Here is a 20,926-nt window from a genome sequence, read left to right as displayed (position 1 = left end):
ATACCCCCTCCCGTTTGTTGTCCCTGTGGAGGTGCATATGTTGGAACAGCTTGTCTTGGTGGGGAATCCATGGTGCGTGTCCTGAAGCTGGACCCAATCTCCTTTTCTTTTTTTTCCTTCCGGGCTGCATAGTGAAAACTGGAGGATCTATGTCTGGAGTATCAGTTTTTGTCCAGTCATGCTACCCTGACACTAGGAATATTACATCTTGATATGCCTTTTGATAGCACGTCTTCTTGAAAAACTCTGAAACATGGTCTTCCGGGTGGTCATGGTGCCTCGCATAAATAGCAGCGATTGCATGTTTGCAAGGCATTCCTGTGAATTGCCTTTTGAAACAGCCACAAGTTTTTTTCTCTTGATCAACAGCAAAGTTCTTGTGGTCACTACCTGAAACCTGCCACAACACATTTGTAGAAGCTACTGATTCGTACCACCTGGAAGCTCTCTTCTCTATCTCAAGCTTCTCAACATAGTGTGGAGCTATTTCCCATTGTGCATCAGCGGCACCAATTCGGTGGCTTGCATATCTAGCCATGAGTTTCAACCGAATTTGTTCTATCATAGTGCCAATAAGCTTATCCCTTTGTTCTAGTATGTAGTTGTTAAAAACTTCACTAATATTGTTAACTATGAGGTCGGTTTTGCATGTAGTATCCATTGCATGTCTAGCCCAATTTGAGGAGGTGGATAAGGAGAGAGGTCACCGGCTCACCAGACGAGAAAAGGAAGTGTACATGTACACTTTGGCTTCCTTAAGGGTGAGAAGATGGACAATGTACAGGATGAAAATGTAAACTTGCAGACACGAATCTTGAAGTAATTGTAACCTTAGGATAAGCCAGGGACACCCACGTATGGGTAGAAAAACTGCGTTGCATCCGACCCTTCCTCCACCTCCATAAATTGTTCTCCTTTCACTTGATCATGCACACAATCTTCAAAGTTGACACTCTGTTCTGTACCAGCAATCAGAGACATCATTGACCTCCCCATCCAAGCCTCATCATCCAGCCTATAAATAAATATGACATCAAATTAGCGCGCAGACTTCTATACCTCAAACTACCTGGTTTATGCATTATTTACCGTTCCAATGAGTAAATGGAAATGTCACAAGTTTTACACAGCCACAACTAAACCCTAACGAGCTCATCAGAGACTAATAGCAAAGGGAATGAGTGTCTCTGTAGCTTACCGAGTGAATGGCTCCAAGTCGTCGGATTCCATTGTTCGCGTCCCTGCCGCCGGCCAGCCGCTACAGCCTCCGACGGGTCCTCCTAACGAGCTACCATTGACTGGGAAGAAATGATGGAGACCAGGAACAAGTCGGTCGTGCACCAGATCAACTCGACCACTTGGAGCTGCTCCTATCTCCGGCCGGGAGTCGCCGCCGCCATCTCCTCCTGCTGGCCACATCGGGCCGCTGCCGCTCGCGTCCCCGTCGCCTGCGAAGAAGGGAAGTGGACAGGGCTCGAGCCGATTCCGTCCTAGAGCGGCTCGATCTCGTTGATCCACTCCCGTCGCCGGCCAGACGTCCCCACCGGCGTCGCCTCCGGGCGGCCACATCGGACCGCCGCCGCCTGGGGAGAGAGCGGGATGCAGGGAAAAGGAAAGGTCCGCTCTTGTGGTGGTCCAGCGAAGGGAGCGCGGCAGTTTAGATGAAAACGTGCTACCAGATGAATACGTACCTGATCTCTTTACAACCGATGAGTTCTGAAGTTGCTGGTCTGTGCAACGAAATATTAAAGTCGCTGGTCTGTGAAACATTCACCCCAAGACTTGCTCGTATGTGCAATTTTCTCACAGATCTGTGTATGGCCCAGCTACAAGAGCCCACTCCGGCGCCGAGGAGGTTGACGTCTACGTGCGATACTGGACCGAGTGGTGGGGGTACACTCGTTTTCCGGCGTACTCCCACCGCAGGCTCTGCCCCTTCGGCAGGTCCACGACCGCCTCGGCCGACTTCGGGGACAATGTCAGGGGCACGTACAGCAAGACGCCGCGCCAGTTGTTCCGGTGCACCACGCTGCGCCGCCTGTGCCTCACGAGCTGGACGCTCGACCTTCCCAGCGGCGAAATCGTCGTCACATTGCTGGAGACGCTCTGCCTTAGGCGCATCATGGCGCCGGACGGGGCGCTGCAGCAGCTGCTCTCGAGCTGCCCGCGCCTCGTCGACCTAACGCTGGAGGAGTGCCCCACCGCCACGGAGTCACGGTGGTCAGCGCCCACCTGCGCAGCTTCGCCATGGTCTGCTGCCACAACGCCAGGCGCGTCGTGCTGCACACCCGGCGCCTGCGGTCGCTGCAGTACAGGGGAGGGCTTCCTCGAGATTCGTCCTTCTTCTCGATCGCAGACTACGCCGCGCTGGAGGCAGTAACCATTGATATCTGCGAGGACCTCGCTAGCAGAGTCAAACATGAAGTTGCTCCACTGACTCAGCTCATCGGCCGGTTCACCAAGCTGACATACCTTAGCCTTGCCCTGCGCCCATCAATGGCCTACTTTAGCAGCGAGTTCGCAGCCGTTGCCCGCTCCTTGCATCTTCTCAGGCACCTGGTCCTCAAGGGGTTCCTTGGTGCCAATCACGCCGTTCGCTCGGTTGCCATCTTGGTTGGCAGCACCAAGAACCTGGAAATGTTGACCCTTCTTCCTCAGGGTCCCACGCTACCAAAGCACAAAAACCGCTACTCGGACGACGATGAATCGGACTCAGAAACTGAACCAGATGGGAATTGCTTTCACGACAGCGTCGACTATAGCAGGCTAACCAAGAGCTTGTGGCGGATGAACGTCGCCTGCTTGGGTCGTAGCCTGAAACGGATCAACATTGCAAAGTACGGTGGACATGCCTTCGACAGGATACTTGCACGGTTTCTGCTTTCGAAGGCCACGGTGTTGCAGGAATTCTCGGTGACCTTGTCCGCTGAACTCTCTCCACAGAAGGAAGAGATTGCGCACGAGTTTAGATCCTGGCGATTCAATCGACGCGCCATGATAACTTGTATTTAGATGGCAGCAGGAATATTGCATTCTTGTTTCCCATCACTTGTGATAGAACCGATTATGCATCTGATTTTATTTCCTGGGCAACAGTAATACTATGTGATTCGGACACATTTTCTAATTAACAGCTAACTGTGTTCTAATTGACGCACGGTCACATTTTGGTGCGTGGGATTCTGCTTCTCAAAATAGTTGAATTCTTATTGGGTGTAATTCAGACCAGTTTTTTGTTCTTTTAGCACTTGCTCGGTTTCCCTTACCACGTGTAGCTTTCGGTCCATTGAACGCTGCATGTGGATACTGGCTGGACAGAAGCAGCAGCCCAGCCGGCACATGAGATTCGTCTCTATCACCGGCAGCGCTTAAGATACATCTCCAGCGCCGGCAACGGCAACACTGACGTCATTATGTGGGAGTGTTTCGTGCTCGTGGTTTCTAACTTCTACGGTGAATCCTCCTCCGGGTAGTGTGGATGCACTTCCTCATGGTTCCATTTATTCTTCCACTAGCTATTTTGATGTCTCGAAACAGTCTATTTTGTTGAATGGATGGAGGAAATTAGATTATAGTCGTTCAAATTTTAGCAGTACTGAAATGAAATAAGGATTGTGGTTGTGTTCCGTATATTGACAACCACACACGACTGCCAAGTGAGTTTCAGTCATGAAACTGGATGTCAAGCGATCTATTTACTGGCTTTGATTTGTTAATGTCATAACCTGTACACGATCGAACTGATTCCGCGCTCGGGCGAGATAAGGTATAGATACTCTCGTACTCGATAGTGCATGGTTTCTTGTGGGCCTTCTGGCCACGCACGAATACTCTCTCGGAAAAGGGATTCCAGATGACACGAGGAGATGCTGCCGTGACAGTTTCTATTCTTGCTCATCAGCAAGCTAGCGCGATGTTCTTTCTTCTTTCTTGTACTCACTTTAAACTATAGATACATATCTCCTGCTTTACATTGTTCTAGTAGCAGGATCGTGATCCGAGGGCGATCGACGGGGACCGGATAGGAGACGAGCACTGTAAAATCTGGAGAAACTAGCTAGCAACCAAAGGTGATAAGGTCCAAGATATGTTATTCCTAGCCAATTAAAGCATCTCCAGCCGCATCCCCCAAAAGGATTTGGAGTGTGTCGGACAAAAAATCGTTCCTAGCCGCGTGCCCAAAAGGCCCTCTCTATCTGGCGCGGTCCAATACAGTGTCCGGCGCCCCGAGCCCGTCCCCGCTACACAGGGGGAGCTCCGGGCACGCCGGACACAAGAAAAAGCGAGGCGGGGAGTGGCATGACCAACACGTCAGCGGAACATTCAAGTTTAACCTAACCGTCGCCTACCTCGCGACGGAAGTTATTGGCGCGCATTGATGGTGCAGTTCCGCAGAGGCACAACGAAGCGTCTCGTCGCACCTAGCTCTGCGTGCCGGCGTTAATGAGCGTCACCACTCCCTCGCCTCCCACCGGCCTATAAAGGGTTGCTCTCTCATTGTCCCTCACACACAAACTCTAGCGCCTCTCTCCCCAACCCTAGCCGCCACCATCTCAAGAATCGACGCCATGACAGGTAGAGGCAGAGACCGAGGTCGCGGCCGTGGTCGTGGTCGTGGCCGCGGCAGAGGTGCACGGTCGTCGTCGCCTGCGATGTCGTCGTCATCTTTATTGTCGGACCTGCGGGAAGAGCAAGACGTGTTGTTCGAGTTCGTCGTCGTCCTCAAGGGCGACCAACTCGGCATCCAGAGGCTGCCGGACAAGTTCGCCGACTTCATCGACGCAACAAGCCGGCCGCGCTGCATCTGCGGAGGCTGGCTGCGACTGCTGCCTGTGGCCGGTGGACGTGCTCTTCGACGGGCGGGCAAGATGTAGTTCCACACCGGCTGGGAGAAGTTCGCGCGCTACCACGGCCTCGAAGCCGACTGCGTGGTCACATTCTCATACCTAGGCGAGGGGGATATGAGCGTCAAGGTGGTCGATGACACGCGCTGCCGCCGGCACTACCACGGAGACTGCGATGAGGAGGGCGATTGAACACGCCGAGTGTTGTTTCTTCGCAGCGAAAATAGGCACGAAAGTTTCTGGATGTTCTTCCTCGAAAGGGCAAACAGAGCTATCATCACCAGCTGGATTTTCCAGTTTGGGTGACTGGGTGCCTGAGAGTGTTCTTTCTTGGCAGCGAACACATGAAATCTACGATGCCAACACTAGTTAGGTTTTCTCATTTTCCAATGTTTTAATTTGTGTCAACCATGGTTCAAACTATGTATTAGTTTGTGTAGATCATGTTTCAAACTATGTATTAGTTTGTGTAAAATCGTGGGCCTAACTATGTGTTAGTTTATGTAAATCATGTTCCCAATTATGTATTAGTTTGTGGAATATTTCTTCTCTTTATTAAAATAAAAATGCAACAAAAAAAGAGTATTTTAATGTTAAAAAAAGTTTGGGGACGGCGTTTGGTGAGACGCGGCTAGGGAGCGACGTACCCTAAACACGTCACAAACAAAACATGTCCCCCAATCGCTCGATCCAACGTCGTTTAGGGACGCTTTGGGGGACTGCGGATGAAAATGCTTTTATTGTGGCAGATTAGGAGGATGTACTCTGGCCAAGCAAGGAATAGAAGACACAAGAAAAATCTCACTGCCCAATAACTGATTTTGCCCTTCCTTTCTCCCGAAGGCTAAATTATTGCAGTCTAATTTGTTTTTTCGTGGCCTCTGCATGCTCTAACACTGCGAATACTGGTACTCTGTGTTTTTTCTGTCAACCAAAGTAGAAAGACTTGAAAGACCAACAATAAGTTTTTATGTGAACTTCTGGATTGCTGCTTTTGGATCCCGAGTCCAGCGGTCTTGTACTTTTTACAAATTTGCATTTATACAAGTTTAAAAAACAAAACAAAATGTGACGACACGAATTCGTTGAGATAACGAAAGCTGGGAATCCTGGCAGAAAATTGTAAAATAATACGTTTATTTGTATGTTGCACAAGAAAAAAACAACATTTGGTGATCACACCATCACTGTACGTAACAAAAAATTAACACGGACTAATCTATACCATAAAGATCTCTCCGTCTCGACATATATGCCATATAAATTTAGTCAAAATCCAATAATTTCTAAGTTTTACAAAGTATATATATGAATATAAGAAATACTCTATGAGTATGTACTCCCACATTCAAAGAGTATACTTATCGGAAATTCAATTTGACTTCCGGGTGCATATGCCACCTCTACCCAAAAAAATTATTTCTGAATTCTAATTATCAAAAAAATTGAACAAACTTTTTTGCATGTACTTCTCGACAATCTATGTGTGATCGTACACAATATTAATTTCATGGATCTAGAAGAATTGAGATCAACTATTATTTGTACAAGATTCTATTCTATTGTTGTCGCATTGCCTCACTGCAACTGTAATAGCAGATCCTTCGGTCTAGAAGTGCCTTGTGAAAATAAGTGCAGAACTTTCAAATATATGTATGATCATCATGTATCAGCTATCTTGCATCCCACCAGGGATAATTTGCTTCTATCCTCCTGCAAGTATGCAAGAACGCCAACGTTGACAAAATCAAAAGGAAATCATCCGTCTCTTTCGTCAAGAAAATATAGTGTTGAGTGTTTGTGAATGAGTTGGGTGGTTTTTTTTATTATTCTTGCATTCTCTTTTATAAAAGATGTAGTTAAAATGGCTTCTATGCACTTGTTTTCTCTTGACATATCAAAATCTGCTGTTTAATCAAAAATTCCGCAACAACGCGCGGGGCATCATCTAGTTTAAATAAAGTTGAAACATCTTTTGTTGGACAAAGTGTGTACTACATATAATTTATGTAGCCTAGATTTTATTTCTGAGCAACTTCTATAGCTTCTCTAGCCTAGATGTGAGCTCATCTAAATATATAGAAGCAATTACAAACATAGTATTAGTAAATAAATCTAACCTGAGAATATATCCTACCTAATGTGAGAGCTAGTGGACACACCTAGCTAGTGAAATTGATCCATCAATTTTGGAAAAAAGTAGCATTGTATCTCAACATAAGGTTGCACAGCACATGCTGCACATATTCTCCTCATCATAACTCTGGTCGTAAAAACAATCCAAAGATGATCTAGCCGCCGGATAAATCAGTAAAGGCCAGGCGGCCACAAGGGAAGTTCGCTAGTATCAGCTTTTTTTTTTGCCCCGTACGCGTGATAACATTGAGTCATTGCTAAAAAAAAATCTTCTTTATCTACCACGTTCAGCCTAGGGCAGCTAACGCTTTTTTTTTTTTACAATAGCTAGGGTACAATTTTTTAGTGGACCCATTTAATAACCGAGCCCATGCCCCATAGAGAACCAATATGTGGTTGGGTGGTTAGGAGGGTAGTGGCACCCCCAGCCCACCAGAGTTCAAACTCCAGGTTTGACACTTTGGTGTCTCATTAAAGGCGGAATATTCTTCAGTAGGAAGCAGTGTTTCCGTCGATAGCGATGCGCATGTGGTAACTTCATCAATCTCAAGACCCATCGGATGAAGTTTCTTGGACGCAGTCTCTCGGAGGTGCTCATAGGGGTATGGTCATAATAATTTTAATGATGTGGGTTAACATGATATCTCTATTTTAGACCTCTGTATTATGCTCCTAGTATATAATAGAATAGATAGATAGATATATAGATAATAACAAGAAACAGAACGTCTAGCTACATCAATACATCATAGTAGCCTAGTAGCATTAGCATATGGGGAATGGTGTTTTGGCACCCGGGAGCATATGCTCCCGGTTGTTAAACTTCATTTTAAATACACTTTCAAAATGTTGAAAAATTCAAACATAAAATTTAGTGGGTACATTTCGAAATTCTACACGTTCACAAAGTGGTTTCACAGAAAACCGACATTTTGAGTGTCATTTGTAAAAAAGACAAATTTTGATGTAGGAAAAGGTTGTGTACGAGACGTTTTGTTTCTCTTTTTCATACAAGTCACAAAAAATGTCGGTTTTTCGTAAAACTTGATGTGCGCACGTAAAATGTCGATACGTAAGCGAGAAATTTTTTGTACGAATTTTTTCGACATTTCAAAATTGTTTTTCGGGTGGCAGGAGCATATGCTCCCATGTGCCGAATTGAATTTCTGTAGCATATGTACATATACACCGCACTATATATATTCTGCCTACAAAATAGTCTCGACTGGCTAATTTCCGCTTTTCAATGAGCTGATGTAGATACATGCATGGACGGGACCATTCAGTGTAGACCCTGGTACCAGTACTAGTTTGTCCGCTTTGTTCCTTTATTGCGAGATAGTGGAACCCAACATAAATTAGTTGCATTTTAAGAAGGAATTTGCTAGTCTTCAGCTAGCTAAAAATTAAGTTTGTGGTATGTTAAGTACTACACCGTTTGACTGCAACGCCATTTATATTAAGTTGCAAGTAAGTTTTTTTAGTTGCAAGTGAGGTTGCAGCTTAGAATTATTTCAATTACAAAGTGGATTTGCAACTAAAAAAGATTTCCAAATCATTTGCTACGTGATTCATGCTAGTCATGAATTGCAACTAACATTTCATGACATTATCTGAATAAAAATAAAGATAGTTGTTAGTGATTGAAAACTAATCACACACTTTAAAGTATAGAGAGAAGTTCCAGTGTTGCATCGATCCACACTTAGTTTTGCTTTATTTTATGCTCCGTACGCATGTATGAACTAAGACCTTTCTTGTTCCTAAATATGGATACCATAAACTGAGTTCGAGTCTCCGCAATCGCAACCCAGGTTATACTCATTAATTGTTCTATAAAAACTTCTAAGGGCTTTCTTCCTCTGTAGGCGTCTTTAAAGAAACGAAAATTAAGTTGAGCAAACATTCGGATTTTCGACCATGGAGTGAAGGGGTTATCTGCCATTGTATTTTTCTTATCGACGTACGGTAGCAACTGTCAGCTAAACTATTTCCACGTGATATCTCGTGAACACATTGCATAAACGTCACCTCCTACTGAAGTCCTAAACATCGAAATACGATCAATAGTTTAGCATAGAGAACTAGATCGCCTAGCTAGAGTCTAGTAGTCTCTAGAGAGATACTCCTATGGACACGAGACCGGGGAAGCTAGCCGTCGGCATCGATGGAGATGGAGGCATCTGGGAAAGGTGAGATAGACGGACACGGCCGGGGAAGAAGGCCAAATACTGCGTGTGCACTGCGCGTGCGCGTGCAGCGAGAGGTTCCTTTCGTGCGGCGGATGGCAGATTGGCGGCTTGGCGCTACCTATCGTTCCTCCCGTCCCCAGCCCGGGCCGGACCGGCGGATTCCCCGGCCGGCTCTCACGAACCCTCTCCCGCCAGGCGGCTATATATACCACCACAAGCAGCGGCCATTGCTCATCACCAAGCAAGAGCATAACCAAGAAACCACAGATCCATTTGCGTAGTACTCTCTCCACTCACAAGTCAATCCACCATGTCGAACACCTGCGGCAACTGCGACTGCTCTAACAAGAACGACTGCCCGTAAGTACCTGGCTAGCCATATTGATCAAGCTTCCTATGTGTACCGATCGTGTTAATCCATCCATGATCCGTCTGATTCGTCTCCTCTGCCTTCAAGTTAATATCTGAATCTTTTGTCTTTGTATCTTCTCTACTCTGTCCCTGAACACGCTGTTGTTTTGTCGTGTGTGCAGCAAGAAGGGAAACAGCTACGGCATCGTCATGGTTGACACCAAGAAGAGGTACTGCTAACTCTTCACTCTCTCGATCCACTAAAAGCATCAGCACAAAAAATTAACCAGAACAAGCTTGCTAGCTTCCTCTCATATTCACCACATTAACTGGAGCTGAAAGATCTGCTATTCTGCTTGGTGTAAATTCATCAAAGATGTTGCTCCAGAACTGAACATGAACACACCAACAACACCTGATTGCAGCCCAGCTTGTGTTCAGACATGTGTATTCCAAAGCCCAGATCTAGCCAGCGAACAGCCAAGTAGTCCTGCCCGGAATCTTTATCCAACTTCCATCATTTTTGTTCTAACAGTAACTAAATTCAGTTTCCTTTCAAGTAGTGCCACATATAAATTTGATTTTACGGATGTCTGTTCATCATCCTAAATACGATCGATTACCTTTCCATGCAGCCACTTCGAGGTTCAGGAGGTCACGGAGAACGACGGCAAGTGCAAGTGCGGCACCAGCTGCAGCTGCACCAACTGCACCTGCGGCCACTGAAGAAGCCCTGCTGATGGGCCTCTCGCGCCACAGCCGTCTACATGTACTAGTACCCAACTTACGCACTCCAGTGGTGCGTAGTTTGTCAATAAAAGTTTTTACCAGTGTGTGTCTGTATGCTACTATGTGGTTGATGAAAACCTGATGGTTAAGCCGGTGTGTGTACGGGGAAACAGTTGGAACAGATCGGTCGTTGCATCGGTCTCGATCTCATTGTTTCCCCTGTAACTAGTGGCTGATCCTCGGGTCGTCTGTGAGTCCTTACGTGTCGTGTCGTGTGATTTCATTTCGTGTAGCTGTACCTGTTGCATGGAATGAAATTTATCGTGTGTGTTTACTAGCTCGTGTGCCCCCATTCAAAATCATAAGTACTGCTTCAAGCAAGTAAAGCATATCAAAATATCGAGATCAAACCAGTCGAGGGACAATTAGTTTGGGCTTCGCAAAAACTGGACCGGAACCAAGCAGGGAAGCCCATTGAACTAAATGTTTTCTTAAGTCTGGTCAAGAATGGGCCTCCTTTATGTACACTAGTAACGATAACAAGCACAATTCCATGAAAATCCGAATTATTAACAACACTGCAATCAACTTAAAATTTGTACTAGTTTAGTTACACCTAAGATTTAAACTCCAGAAACGACTATCAGATATTTATGGTTCATACACTCGAAAACATTCTACCAAGTCGTGTAGTAGATATACACACAAAAATGCAAAATGTTCATGGACATAAATACATTTATAAGTGATACCATACTGTTGGTTTGCTCGGATTTGGAGTGAAACAAGTTGTAACAAAAATGTTATTGATCCCGTTCAAAAGAAATGCATTTTCAAATGACACATTAAAAGCTGTAATGATAAACAATAAAACGGTATTACAAATATGCACCGTACTACACATGGGCATAATAACTTTGTTAAATTTATTAGTTATACCTAACAATACTATACATGAAATATGGTTTATCGAGGAAAATATGTATTAATAAAATAACTTACGTGGGTCAACTTTGATTTTGGATAAAGTAAAATAATTCAGTATAAATAGCCTAGAGTGGTTGATTTTAACTAGAATTAAATGAAACTATTTTAAGATTTCCTATTTCAATCTCCCATTCTATAGCATAGAGATCAAGGTTACCAATTTTGTTGAAAACCCTTCTCTTCATCTTGCCCTATGAGCTTATGCAGTGAGTGCCGCAAGATGATTTAGTTCTGAGCGAGGGCTTGACCCGTTGAGGAGACAACATAAGCGACCAATTGTTACTTGGGACTGTCGGGGGATGGCCATCAATAGTAATGAAAGTTATTTGTAATGAGTAAGCATCAGATGTGGATTTACTCCATTTTACACTACAAGTCTTCCAAAATGACTGTTCGAGACCGATAGTGAATCCAAACAAAAATGTCATAGATGCATGTCTCTCACATATTTGGATTTCGTGGTGTATTTCGCGTTATAGATGGCATGACTGGCGGTTTGCTGATAGCATCATGGATCCATGACGGCCTGGGAAAGCCCAAGACCCACTCAGCTCACATCGCCGTGATAGTAAATACCCTCATGGTAGCGGAACCCCTATTGCATCATGTTTTACTTTATATTTTTGCATTAGTACTGTTAGGAGTTTCATATTTTACCGAGCTAGCGCACTATGTGAAACAGTGGCGGGGCAGTAATTACGCTCAAGGGGGGTCAAACATGGTAATCCTTCATTACGGGGGCAATCATGGTAGTTTTCCCCTGAAATGTGGTTCTTAATCAGGATTTTGTATACAAAATACCTTGTTGTAACATGGATTAGGGAGGCCAAGGCCCCTGCTGGTCCCCCTAGCTCCGCCACTGCTCTGAAATAAGATGTCTGATAAACAAATCAATGAACATTTAAAAAAAACTTTTAAAGTAGTGTTTTCTCCACTCATTTGGATCCATATCTAGTCCACGCTGGATTATGTAAACGGTCTTACCTCTGTTCAATGACTAGAGGAAGTAGTTAATTCTTTCAATCAACCGGAGTAAACCGATATTTTCAGATTAAACCAGTCAAGTTGAGGAGCTTGGCAAAAACTCGAGCTGAACCTTTAAATCCTTTACGGACCCAATAGTTCTGTACATTTGCTTGCGCTGGTCCGAGCCTCCCGTAGGACTCAAATCAGTCCATTTAACAAAATGGTCTGGCTTTTGAGGCCGGAAGAATCGTGAAGTGGGCCTCTTTACTACATGGCTTCTTAGCCCGGTTTTAACACAGATATGGCCCAAATATAACTGTATACGGAGAAGCGTGCAGAATTACGAGTGCAGGCAACTTCACTTCGTCACCTCTCCCCTGTACACTATTTTTAGCTCTAACTAAAAAAACCTGTATACGGAGTAGTATTTTTTGCCCGTGTGTAGTGTACAGTAGAAATCACGTAGTACGACCATGTAAAAACAGGAAATGTGAACATGAAAGGAAGATGGCAAGGGTAGTAGGACAGGTGGGCGGAAACACCAAACGGAACCCGGGTCCTCCCGAGGATGAAAACACATCCAATTAAAGACCACCACGTGTCTAACATCACATGTATTTTAATTAAGTATCAGACATTAGCTAACCTTGTATTGCTGTATTCCATAAGTTCAGAAATTAATGCTGGCAGACAAGCTGACACCCGACATGCCCCATTAACTTCAGAGGACAACCTGCCCAGCAAAAGTTGATGCTTAATTAAATTGATGCCTCTAATTCAGATCTTATCGAAAATAATTTGGTCATGAACAGTAAGGACTATTTTTTGGTAAGCAAATATTTTTTCTTAAGTATGAACATAATAATGCATTTTTTATGCATGTGCTTCATCTTATTGATGCTTGTAGTTTAAACTTATCAAACAATAAGATGATCATGAATGGTAAGAATATTTTCTTGTTAAGGATGTTTATTTTTTTAGACCATATGATTAGAACAATACAATTTTCAAGCTTCAATTAACATCGATTAGAACCAGTGTTTAGTGTTTTTCCAAACAATAAAGATGTGTCAGGTGGAACCCACTAGTCATGAGTAGTAGTACTAGCTATCACACCCGGTCTAAATATCACCATTTAATGCCCAGCCATTAAATTTCGAAAAAAAACGAGACCTATGGGCTCTAGCACCCAAGGCATATTTTTATAGAAGGAGGGAGCTGCGAGAAACAACCGCGGGCTCGAGACTCGAACCCAGGTTGCTGGGGCTAGCGAGCTACTCCAGTGCTACTAGCCACCTGACCCTCTGGTCATCTGTCCCAGCCATTAAATTTCATGAGGGGGAGTACTCTCTAATGAGTACTACTACTAGTCACTCACTTTAATTTCCCTAACCACTTTTGTTTAGGCATGTAAAAGTTATGTACGCCTATGTTCGATGCCAAAAAATGGCTCATTTTCTAATTATAAAATTAACTCGATAAGTTTTTAAGAACGTGTAAAAATGGCTCATTTTCAGAAAATATAATTTAATGTACAAATCGAATTTGTTCCCAGCAGAGTAATTAGCATATTATTTCTTAAGAATTCCTCGAAGAAAAAAAATCTGAAATTCCTTGAGTTTTATACTGATTCATGTAACCGCAGCAGGGGGAAAGTGGATGCATGCAACGAGAAATTAATGCATCATTAACATGTAATCTCACTGCCCCCAATTAATGTAGCAATCAGGTTGTTCAGCAACACAGGCAAAGGTGTCAGTGCATTAAACATCTCCTATTAATTGCCGTTTGTATTTTGCACGTATAGAATTTGTAACTCTTTCGTATTAAGTGAGCGCTATATTAAATTCAGATCTCAAAGAGTGAATCATTGGTCTCGATGTCATCCTCGCGCGTCCCCATGTTCCAAACGTCCGGATCGGACAGGTGGGTTGTTTTGTTCGGACAGCACAGTCTCATGGAAGGGGACGGCGCACTATAGCAACTGTTGTGCGGCATGTGACGCTGCGAGAGGCAGCGCTGCCTGTGTTTGGCAGTTTCGGCTGCACGCACGCAGGCTATGCAGCAGTATCATCTTTTTCTCAGCTTCGAGACAAAGGTCAGAACAAGCCATCGCCATTGCCAGTCACTGTGCTGCATCTCTCTCGTTTCAGTATCTCACCACCACCACCTCTCTCTCTCTCTCTCTCTCTCTCTCTCTCTCTCTCTCTCTCTGACTTCCCTTCTTCCTCCTTCAGAATACTTGGAAGAACTGCAGCAGAATCTGGATGCATGTGAGATCCAACGGTAGCACTGCATACACGAGGGGCAGCTAGCTAGTTAGCTAGCACAGCGTCTTTTCTAATCAAGCTGCATGACACACACTGCTTGATTTGTCCGTACCAGCGGCAGTTGCATTTGTATTGTGCTTCAGTCAAAGTGAGCATGCTGCATATCGATCTCCGAAGGATACAGTCGCGCTCTGCAAGCGGACAGTTTGCAGGCTCCCTTGAAACAAACTTACAATCATGCACAGGCCGGCGCATTACCGGTCACAAGCTCACAGGGGCTCCCGCTGCAATTTCTGCCTCCAACATTCAGAAATTACCAAGTGCAGGTGGTAGAGAAATGGCATCGATATGATCACTTCTTCTTTTTCTTCCAATAAATTTAGCACATGACATTGATCACCTGGCCTTAGCTGAGAGGGGCCAGGCCATGAGGCCAGGTACTCCCGGTGGTTGGTTTGTTGGGTTCCAGATCCCGATCCCTCGGCCGCATGTGCTCTGCTAGGGCTAGATAAGCAAGGCGCCGGACATGCATACCCTACGACCTTGTCCGTACGTACGTCCCCTGCGCGCACCCAAAGAAGAAATCGACGTGCACATACACACACGTACCCATATGTGCCCAAACACGCCTTCACTCTGGATTAATCGATTATTAATCGATCTAATTTGGGGTTGGGGGCACGTCGGATTGTCCTGCCAGCACGTCTAGGACCAGCCAAGCTCTCCGTTGGCGACTAATTAAGGAGTTCGACAAATGGTGGTCAGCGGCTCGGCGCATGACAATGGTGCCGTGCGCTCATCGACCTCGCCGACTACGACAGCAACAACGGCATGCGACAATGGCGCCATGACGGCACATATAGCAGCAACGACCTCTCATCGTCCTTTTGTGATGGCAGCGATAACGACGATGGTTCGGATGATGGAAGCATAGACTAGTGCGTGTTCGGTCGCTACTAGATCTAGGGTTAAGCTACTTTCAAAAAAATCGTTCAAACTTATGTAAAGTCCCAATTGTTTGAATGAACTATCGCCAAAAATAGAGAGAACGGACCTTGGACTGTAACCCTTCCCCGTCTACAGTACCTGAAGGGCGATTTGTGAGCGACCAAAGGATTTCCACCTCGCCGTCGCTGAATAGGCGGTTGCCTCTGATAAGGGGTGGCCCGATCTTCTCAGTAAGCAACGGTGGTGATGATGATCACGGGGTGATAGCAGCGGAGAAACACAATGAAGTAGTGGATGATAACTTATATGACGCAACGAGATCTCTCGATTGGTCCGTGTTGCCAATGCAACAGCTCTCAACCCTGCAAGATATTCGCAACTCCACACACTTGCGCACGTAGCCGCCGACCACGAAGCGGTAAGTTGCAATCGTCTAATTCCCAATGGAACAGCAGATCACACAAGACTTTCAGATCTACACAATATCAAGCAATATAGTGTAGGGATTCAATCACTACTAGGAAAAAGGCTATAGCTGCACGGAATAGTGCCGGCGCACCATCATTGACGCGCGCCGGTGGCAAATACCGTCGGCGAGCCATATTAGGCCGCGCCGGTGAAGAACCTATACTACCGGCGCACAAAAAAATTTAGTGCGCCGGGAATAAAATTCGAAGAGGTCTGGGCGGAAGCAAAAAATCTGGGCACCTTACCCCCGGCGCACCTCTATGGTGGTGCGCCGGTGGTAGACAATTTACCACCAGCGCACCACCATAGAGGTGCGCCGGGGGTAAGGTGCCCAGATTTTTCTCTCCACCCCCCTCCCCCCCGGGAATCGCCTTTTCAGTTTTCGAAAAAATAAAAGAAAATGATAGAAAATTGAAAAAATATAATACTTTGAACTGCCTAGGTATTATGTAATCTATCTTTCATCAAATTTTGAAAAAATAAATTTCGATATATTATGCAAAATGGCGTGGGTAAAACGGTTTTCTGGTTGCATACGACTTCCGATGAAAAACATTTTTATATCAAAATCGATCTACGCGAAATTTCCTATTCGAATTCAACGGCCTATGGCCGTTTACCGATTTTTTTGATTCCCAAAATTCGAAAAGGAAAATAGAGTTTTTTGAGGTTTTAGATTTGGATGAAAAAAATTAAAAATTACCCCCGGCGCACCACCATACTAGGTGCGCGGGCAGTAACCTCTACTATATAGGCGCAGACTAGCCTCCTCCTCCTCCTCTTCCACTTCTCCTCCTCCTCTCCTCCTCCTCCTTCTCTTCTCCTCCCTGACGGGCTCCTCCTACTCCTTCTCCTCCGACGATGATGACGACGACGACCTCCTCCGGCGGCCTCAACCTCGGGCCTCCTCCGGCTACTTCAACCTCGAGCCTCCACCGCCGGTGACATCCTCCTCCTACTCCGATGACATCCTCCCTCCGGTGACATACTCCTCCTCCTCCTCATACTACACCTCGGGCCTCCTCCTCCTCCACCCCCTCCTCCTACTCCGGTGACATCCACCCTACGGTGAAATCCTCCTCCTCCTCCACCTTCGGTCACCTCTTCCTCCACCTCCGGTATCCTCCTCCACCTCCGGTCACCTCCTCCACCTCCACCTCCGGCCTCCTACACCTCCTCCTACTCCTACCTCGACGCAACAACGACATGCCCACTTTCATGGTTTTCGAGGAAGAACCCGAGGTAGATCTAGATCGAGATCTAGATCTAGATCGTCCTTTTAAAAAAAATGAAAAATCATACCGCCGGCGCACCTGGCCTGGTTCGCCAGGGATAATTCATGTTACTGCTGGCGCACCTGCTGGTGCGCCGGCGGTAACTCATTACCACCGGCCTGTTCCCACCGGCGGGCTCTGGTGCGCCGGCAATAGCCATTTTTGGTGCGCCGGCAATAAGGCTTTTCCGAGTAGTGAATAGTTTTGCAGAGCAAACAACTAAGAACTAGGGTTTATCTTAAACGTGGTCTAAAGCAACTAGGGGGCGTCCTGGGCACTTATATAGGCGTCCGGGGCGACCTCAGGTTGAAAAAGTACGTAAATAACCGACCTAGAATAGATCTGTTCGAGACAGACTCGGACACGACCGATCTGGGGCCCGGTTGACTGGGTCAGGGACCGGGCTGGCCGGTCGAAACCGGGCCAGGGACCGGGTGCCGACCGGACGGGCTGATTTCGGCTCAGTACCCCGTCTGGTCTACGTCAGCAGATTGTCCGGTTGGCGCCGGGGTGCGGCCGGCGTGCCGCCCGGTCGGACCGGGCCAGGGACCGGGCGCGCCGGCGTGGCTGCCGGTCTGACCGGGTACTGGGCCGGCCTGGACTGCGTCTCCCCTTCTCGCGCATGTCTCCCGCTCCTCCCTCGCGCGTCCATGGGATATCTTCATGTCCAGCTCCATGTCCAGCTCCACGTCCATCTTGACGTCCTTCTTCACGTCCAGCTGCTCCTCTCCTCCTCGTGCGATGCTTGTCTTCTCTTCATACCTGATGATACATAAATAACAAGACTCAGGTAGTATAAAGTTCTCATCAATCAAAGTATCGTTTAGGAACAAGTTCACCTGTTGTTTAAGTAGCTTCGCACGAGCCCTTGTAATAGGTCCAATCCGAACTTCATTGGACTTGAGCTTCACATCAGGTTCATCTTCAGTTGGTAATGACAGAGGTAGTAGTGAGGTAGGGATGTCCTCATCAGCCTCGCCCTCCGTTGGCCGTTCCGGCGGCGGGAGGACGGGGGAACCCCGATTTGCGACGTGTACATATTGTAGGATGTCTTAGGTATCCAGCCGGTGGCGTCGGGGAGGAGGTGGCGCGGCCGGTGTTGCCTTTGCAGGTGGTGGTCTTCCTCTTCGTCGGCGGCGCTCCGCGGAGTTCTGCAGTCGATCTACCATCTCCATCGCGCTCACAGCTCTACGGAGCGGCCGTGGGCGATTTCCCCTTGCCGGCTTCCGTGGGACGGCGGATCCGGTTTCCGAAGATCTCGTGGAAGAGGATGATGCGATTCGGGGCGACGACGTTGGCGACCTCCGGGGTAGGTCCCCTGTGTCCGGTGCTCGGCGACTTCCCGTCTGCTAGGGGACTGCTTCTGATCCAAGGCTCCCAGGGAAGCAGATGCGGCGGCGCGCCACCGATAGCTCCGCGTCGCCGGCGTGGTCGAGGTGCAGGAGGGCCTTGTTGTAATTTCTTTTCTTCTGTGTTCCTTCCTGTACCTTTGTTGGATTAATATCAGACTCTTTTACTCGCAAAAAAAAAAGAACTATCGTCGGTTTGTTTGGAATTTTTCCTTTTTTTTGGTAGATCATATTGGGAGCGATGCCGGGCAGCCGGTCCCAATAGAGCCACAACGTGTGCTGCCGCTCCGAAAACGTCCATTTCAATGTTGTTGCCGAATAGTTTTGGGGGCGTTGGTGGAGACAGTGTAAGTGTGTAACATATGTTTAAGCTTAATTTGGTGTGCTTATGATGGTGTTGATTCCAGCATGCAACGGTTAGTGCTAGCACCAAATTAAAATGGTAGATTACGATTCATGTGCGTACTATTTGTACCGGTCAGATCAGTCCATGGAAATGTCGCGCTACAGTGTATATGGTTGAGCTGTTGATGTGCTTGTTATAGAGATAATTCGGTGTAAATCATCATTTCGTGGTTGTAACATGGAAATGTTAATTACAGCTCCTATACAAGTCAGCACAAAATTTTAAACTATAGACTTCGTCTTGTCGCTTTGTCGTTGGAGTTACTAGTTTAATCTATGAGTACTAGTAGTATATTGCATGAAGAGATTGTCCAACCCACGAACTGTTTTGTACTAGTATGTCCGTTGCTATGTGTGCACAGTCCTAACACTAATTGGGCATGCATCAACACATGATTTGCCCCCATCCTTGACAAAGTTGGCTGTTGTCTTGTTTTCTATGACTTGTCCTCTCCACGCATGATTTGATCATGCTTCTCTTCTTGTTCTTCTCTCTCAGGCTTGATCATCATTGGGTGCGCTGACTTGGTCAATGTTTGAAGTAGTCCACGAAGGAGGATAATAGTTAGTATGCAAGTTGAGCTTTCACGAATGGTTTTGATGAAGAGAGCAGGTCTTACTAATTAAAACACCTAAAGCTCTTATTACTAGGCAGAAAATCTGGAGAATCCACACTTTATAAAGTATTATCTCTGTTTCAAAATGCTCTCTCCGTCTCACGATTTTTTTTAAAATTTATTAAAATTTGGATGTATCTATACAATATCTAGTATGTAGATACATCTAAATTTAGATATTTTTTAGACAAGTTTAATGAGACGGAGGGAGTACAAGCAGCCATAAAAAAATAAACTAGCATTCTAAAAAAAAATTATAATTCAGACCGGGGGTAATAGAATATACTACCAGTTGCTCGTCCAAGTAGGCTTAGGCTAACCATAATCACTCCCTCCACCTTATAACTAGGTGAGCGCATCCACAATAAAGGAAAAAAGCGGTTGCATTATTTTGCGGATTGCCAACTAATATATGTTTGAGTCATGCAAATCTAGTAAACAGTTTAATCAATTATATTTTTTTCTTCTCAAATGTGTCCTTTCAAATGTGGATTTTTTCGGTTGCGTCTTTCCAATTGGAAATTTTCTTCTCAACCCATTTTCTTCTCAACTTCAACCACCTATATCCTTCTCAATAGTGTCTTTTTTCTATCTCAAGTGTGTTAGTATTTTTTTTCTTCTCAATTGCTTTTCTCATTTACAATTGTATCCTATTTACCTAGTTGAGGCGGGACTAAAATTGTATCCTATCCACCTAGTCTTCACATAGAGGTAACCGTCCCAAAACTAGTAACAAGCACCAAAGCAACAAGTATTTTTAAAATTTTATTTATGCCGTGGTATTTTTTTTAAAATATAACAACTGCCCCACACAAGAGGATATGAAGCTGGATTAGAGCTATTAGTGTCTAGAGAGTGTAGATGATTGATATCCGTAGCCATAGTTAGTAAGGTTTGCATAACATCTATGTTTCTCTTGTTTTCCATTGTTTGCTATAATTACCTAATCTATTGTTACCAAACACAATCTAATTATTTTGGCCTTAAACCTTAGGGCTCATTTGGTTTGGAGGCGTAGTTACCCATACCAAAAGTTGACATGACAGCCGACCACCATTGCTATTTGGTTAGGTGCCATAAAATCGATGATTGGCTAACCCAACCCAATGTGCATGGCGGCGGTGCATTTTTTGGACGATGCATTGGAAAAACGAGGCCGTGCCAAAAAAAAAAAAAAAAAAAAAAAAAAAAAGTGGCCAGACCAACGTTGATAAGGCCAACTTGGGCATAAAAGAAATGTACCATTACCCCCTTTATTCTTGTATATGTATTTTGACAGGTTAATATTTGGACAGATAATTAAGTTCTTTTCTCCTAGCATTTGTGTTATATGAGTAATTTTTTTCTTGCGGTCGTATAAATTAACACCATGATATTAACGGAGTGGTTG

At 45.5% G+C, this 20,926-nt stretch overlaps 1 protein-coding gene across 1 annotated transcript; it reads left to right on the top strand.

Annotated features, from left to right (window-relative positions):
* The first annotated feature begins 9,376 nt into the window (after positions 1-9,376).
* On the top strand, positions 9,377-10,297 carry LOC139838441 (metallothionein-like protein 3A). The gene is made up of 3 exons (XM_071828005.1): positions 9,377-9,532; positions 9,706-9,753; positions 10,159-10,297. Exons 1-3 carry the CDS (start codon positions 9,483-9,485, stop codon positions 10,247-10,249), a joined length of 189 nt encoding a protein of 62 aa, XP_071684106.1. The 5' UTR covers positions 9,377-9,482; the 3' UTR covers positions 10,250-10,297.
* Positions 10,298-20,926: the final 10,629 nt, after the last annotated feature.

The sequence above is a fragment of the Lolium perenne genome, chromosome 3 (genome assembly GCF_019359855.2).
Source record: "Lolium perenne isolate Kyuss_39 chromosome 3, Kyuss_2.0, whole genome shotgun sequence".
NCBI classification, from domain to species: domain Eukaryota; kingdom Viridiplantae; phylum Streptophyta; class Magnoliopsida; order Poales; family Poaceae; genus Lolium; species Lolium perenne.
This window is presented reverse-complemented; position numbering and strand designations above follow the sequence as displayed.

Excerpts from the sequence above, each read along its gene's own strand:
- LOC139838441 (XM_071828005.1), top strand. The coding sequence starts at position 9,483 with ATGTCGAACACCTGCGGCAACTGCGACTGCTCTAACAAGAACGACTGC. Across the intron at positions 9,533-9,705 it reads TCTAACAAGAACGACTGCCC|CAAGAAGGGAAACAGCTACG; the intron begins GTAAGTACCTGG and ends TCGTGTGTGCAG. Across the intron at positions 9,754-10,158 it reads ATGGTTGACACCAAGAAGAG|CCACTTCGAGGTTCAGGAGG; the intron begins GTACTGCTAACT and ends CTTTCCATGCAG.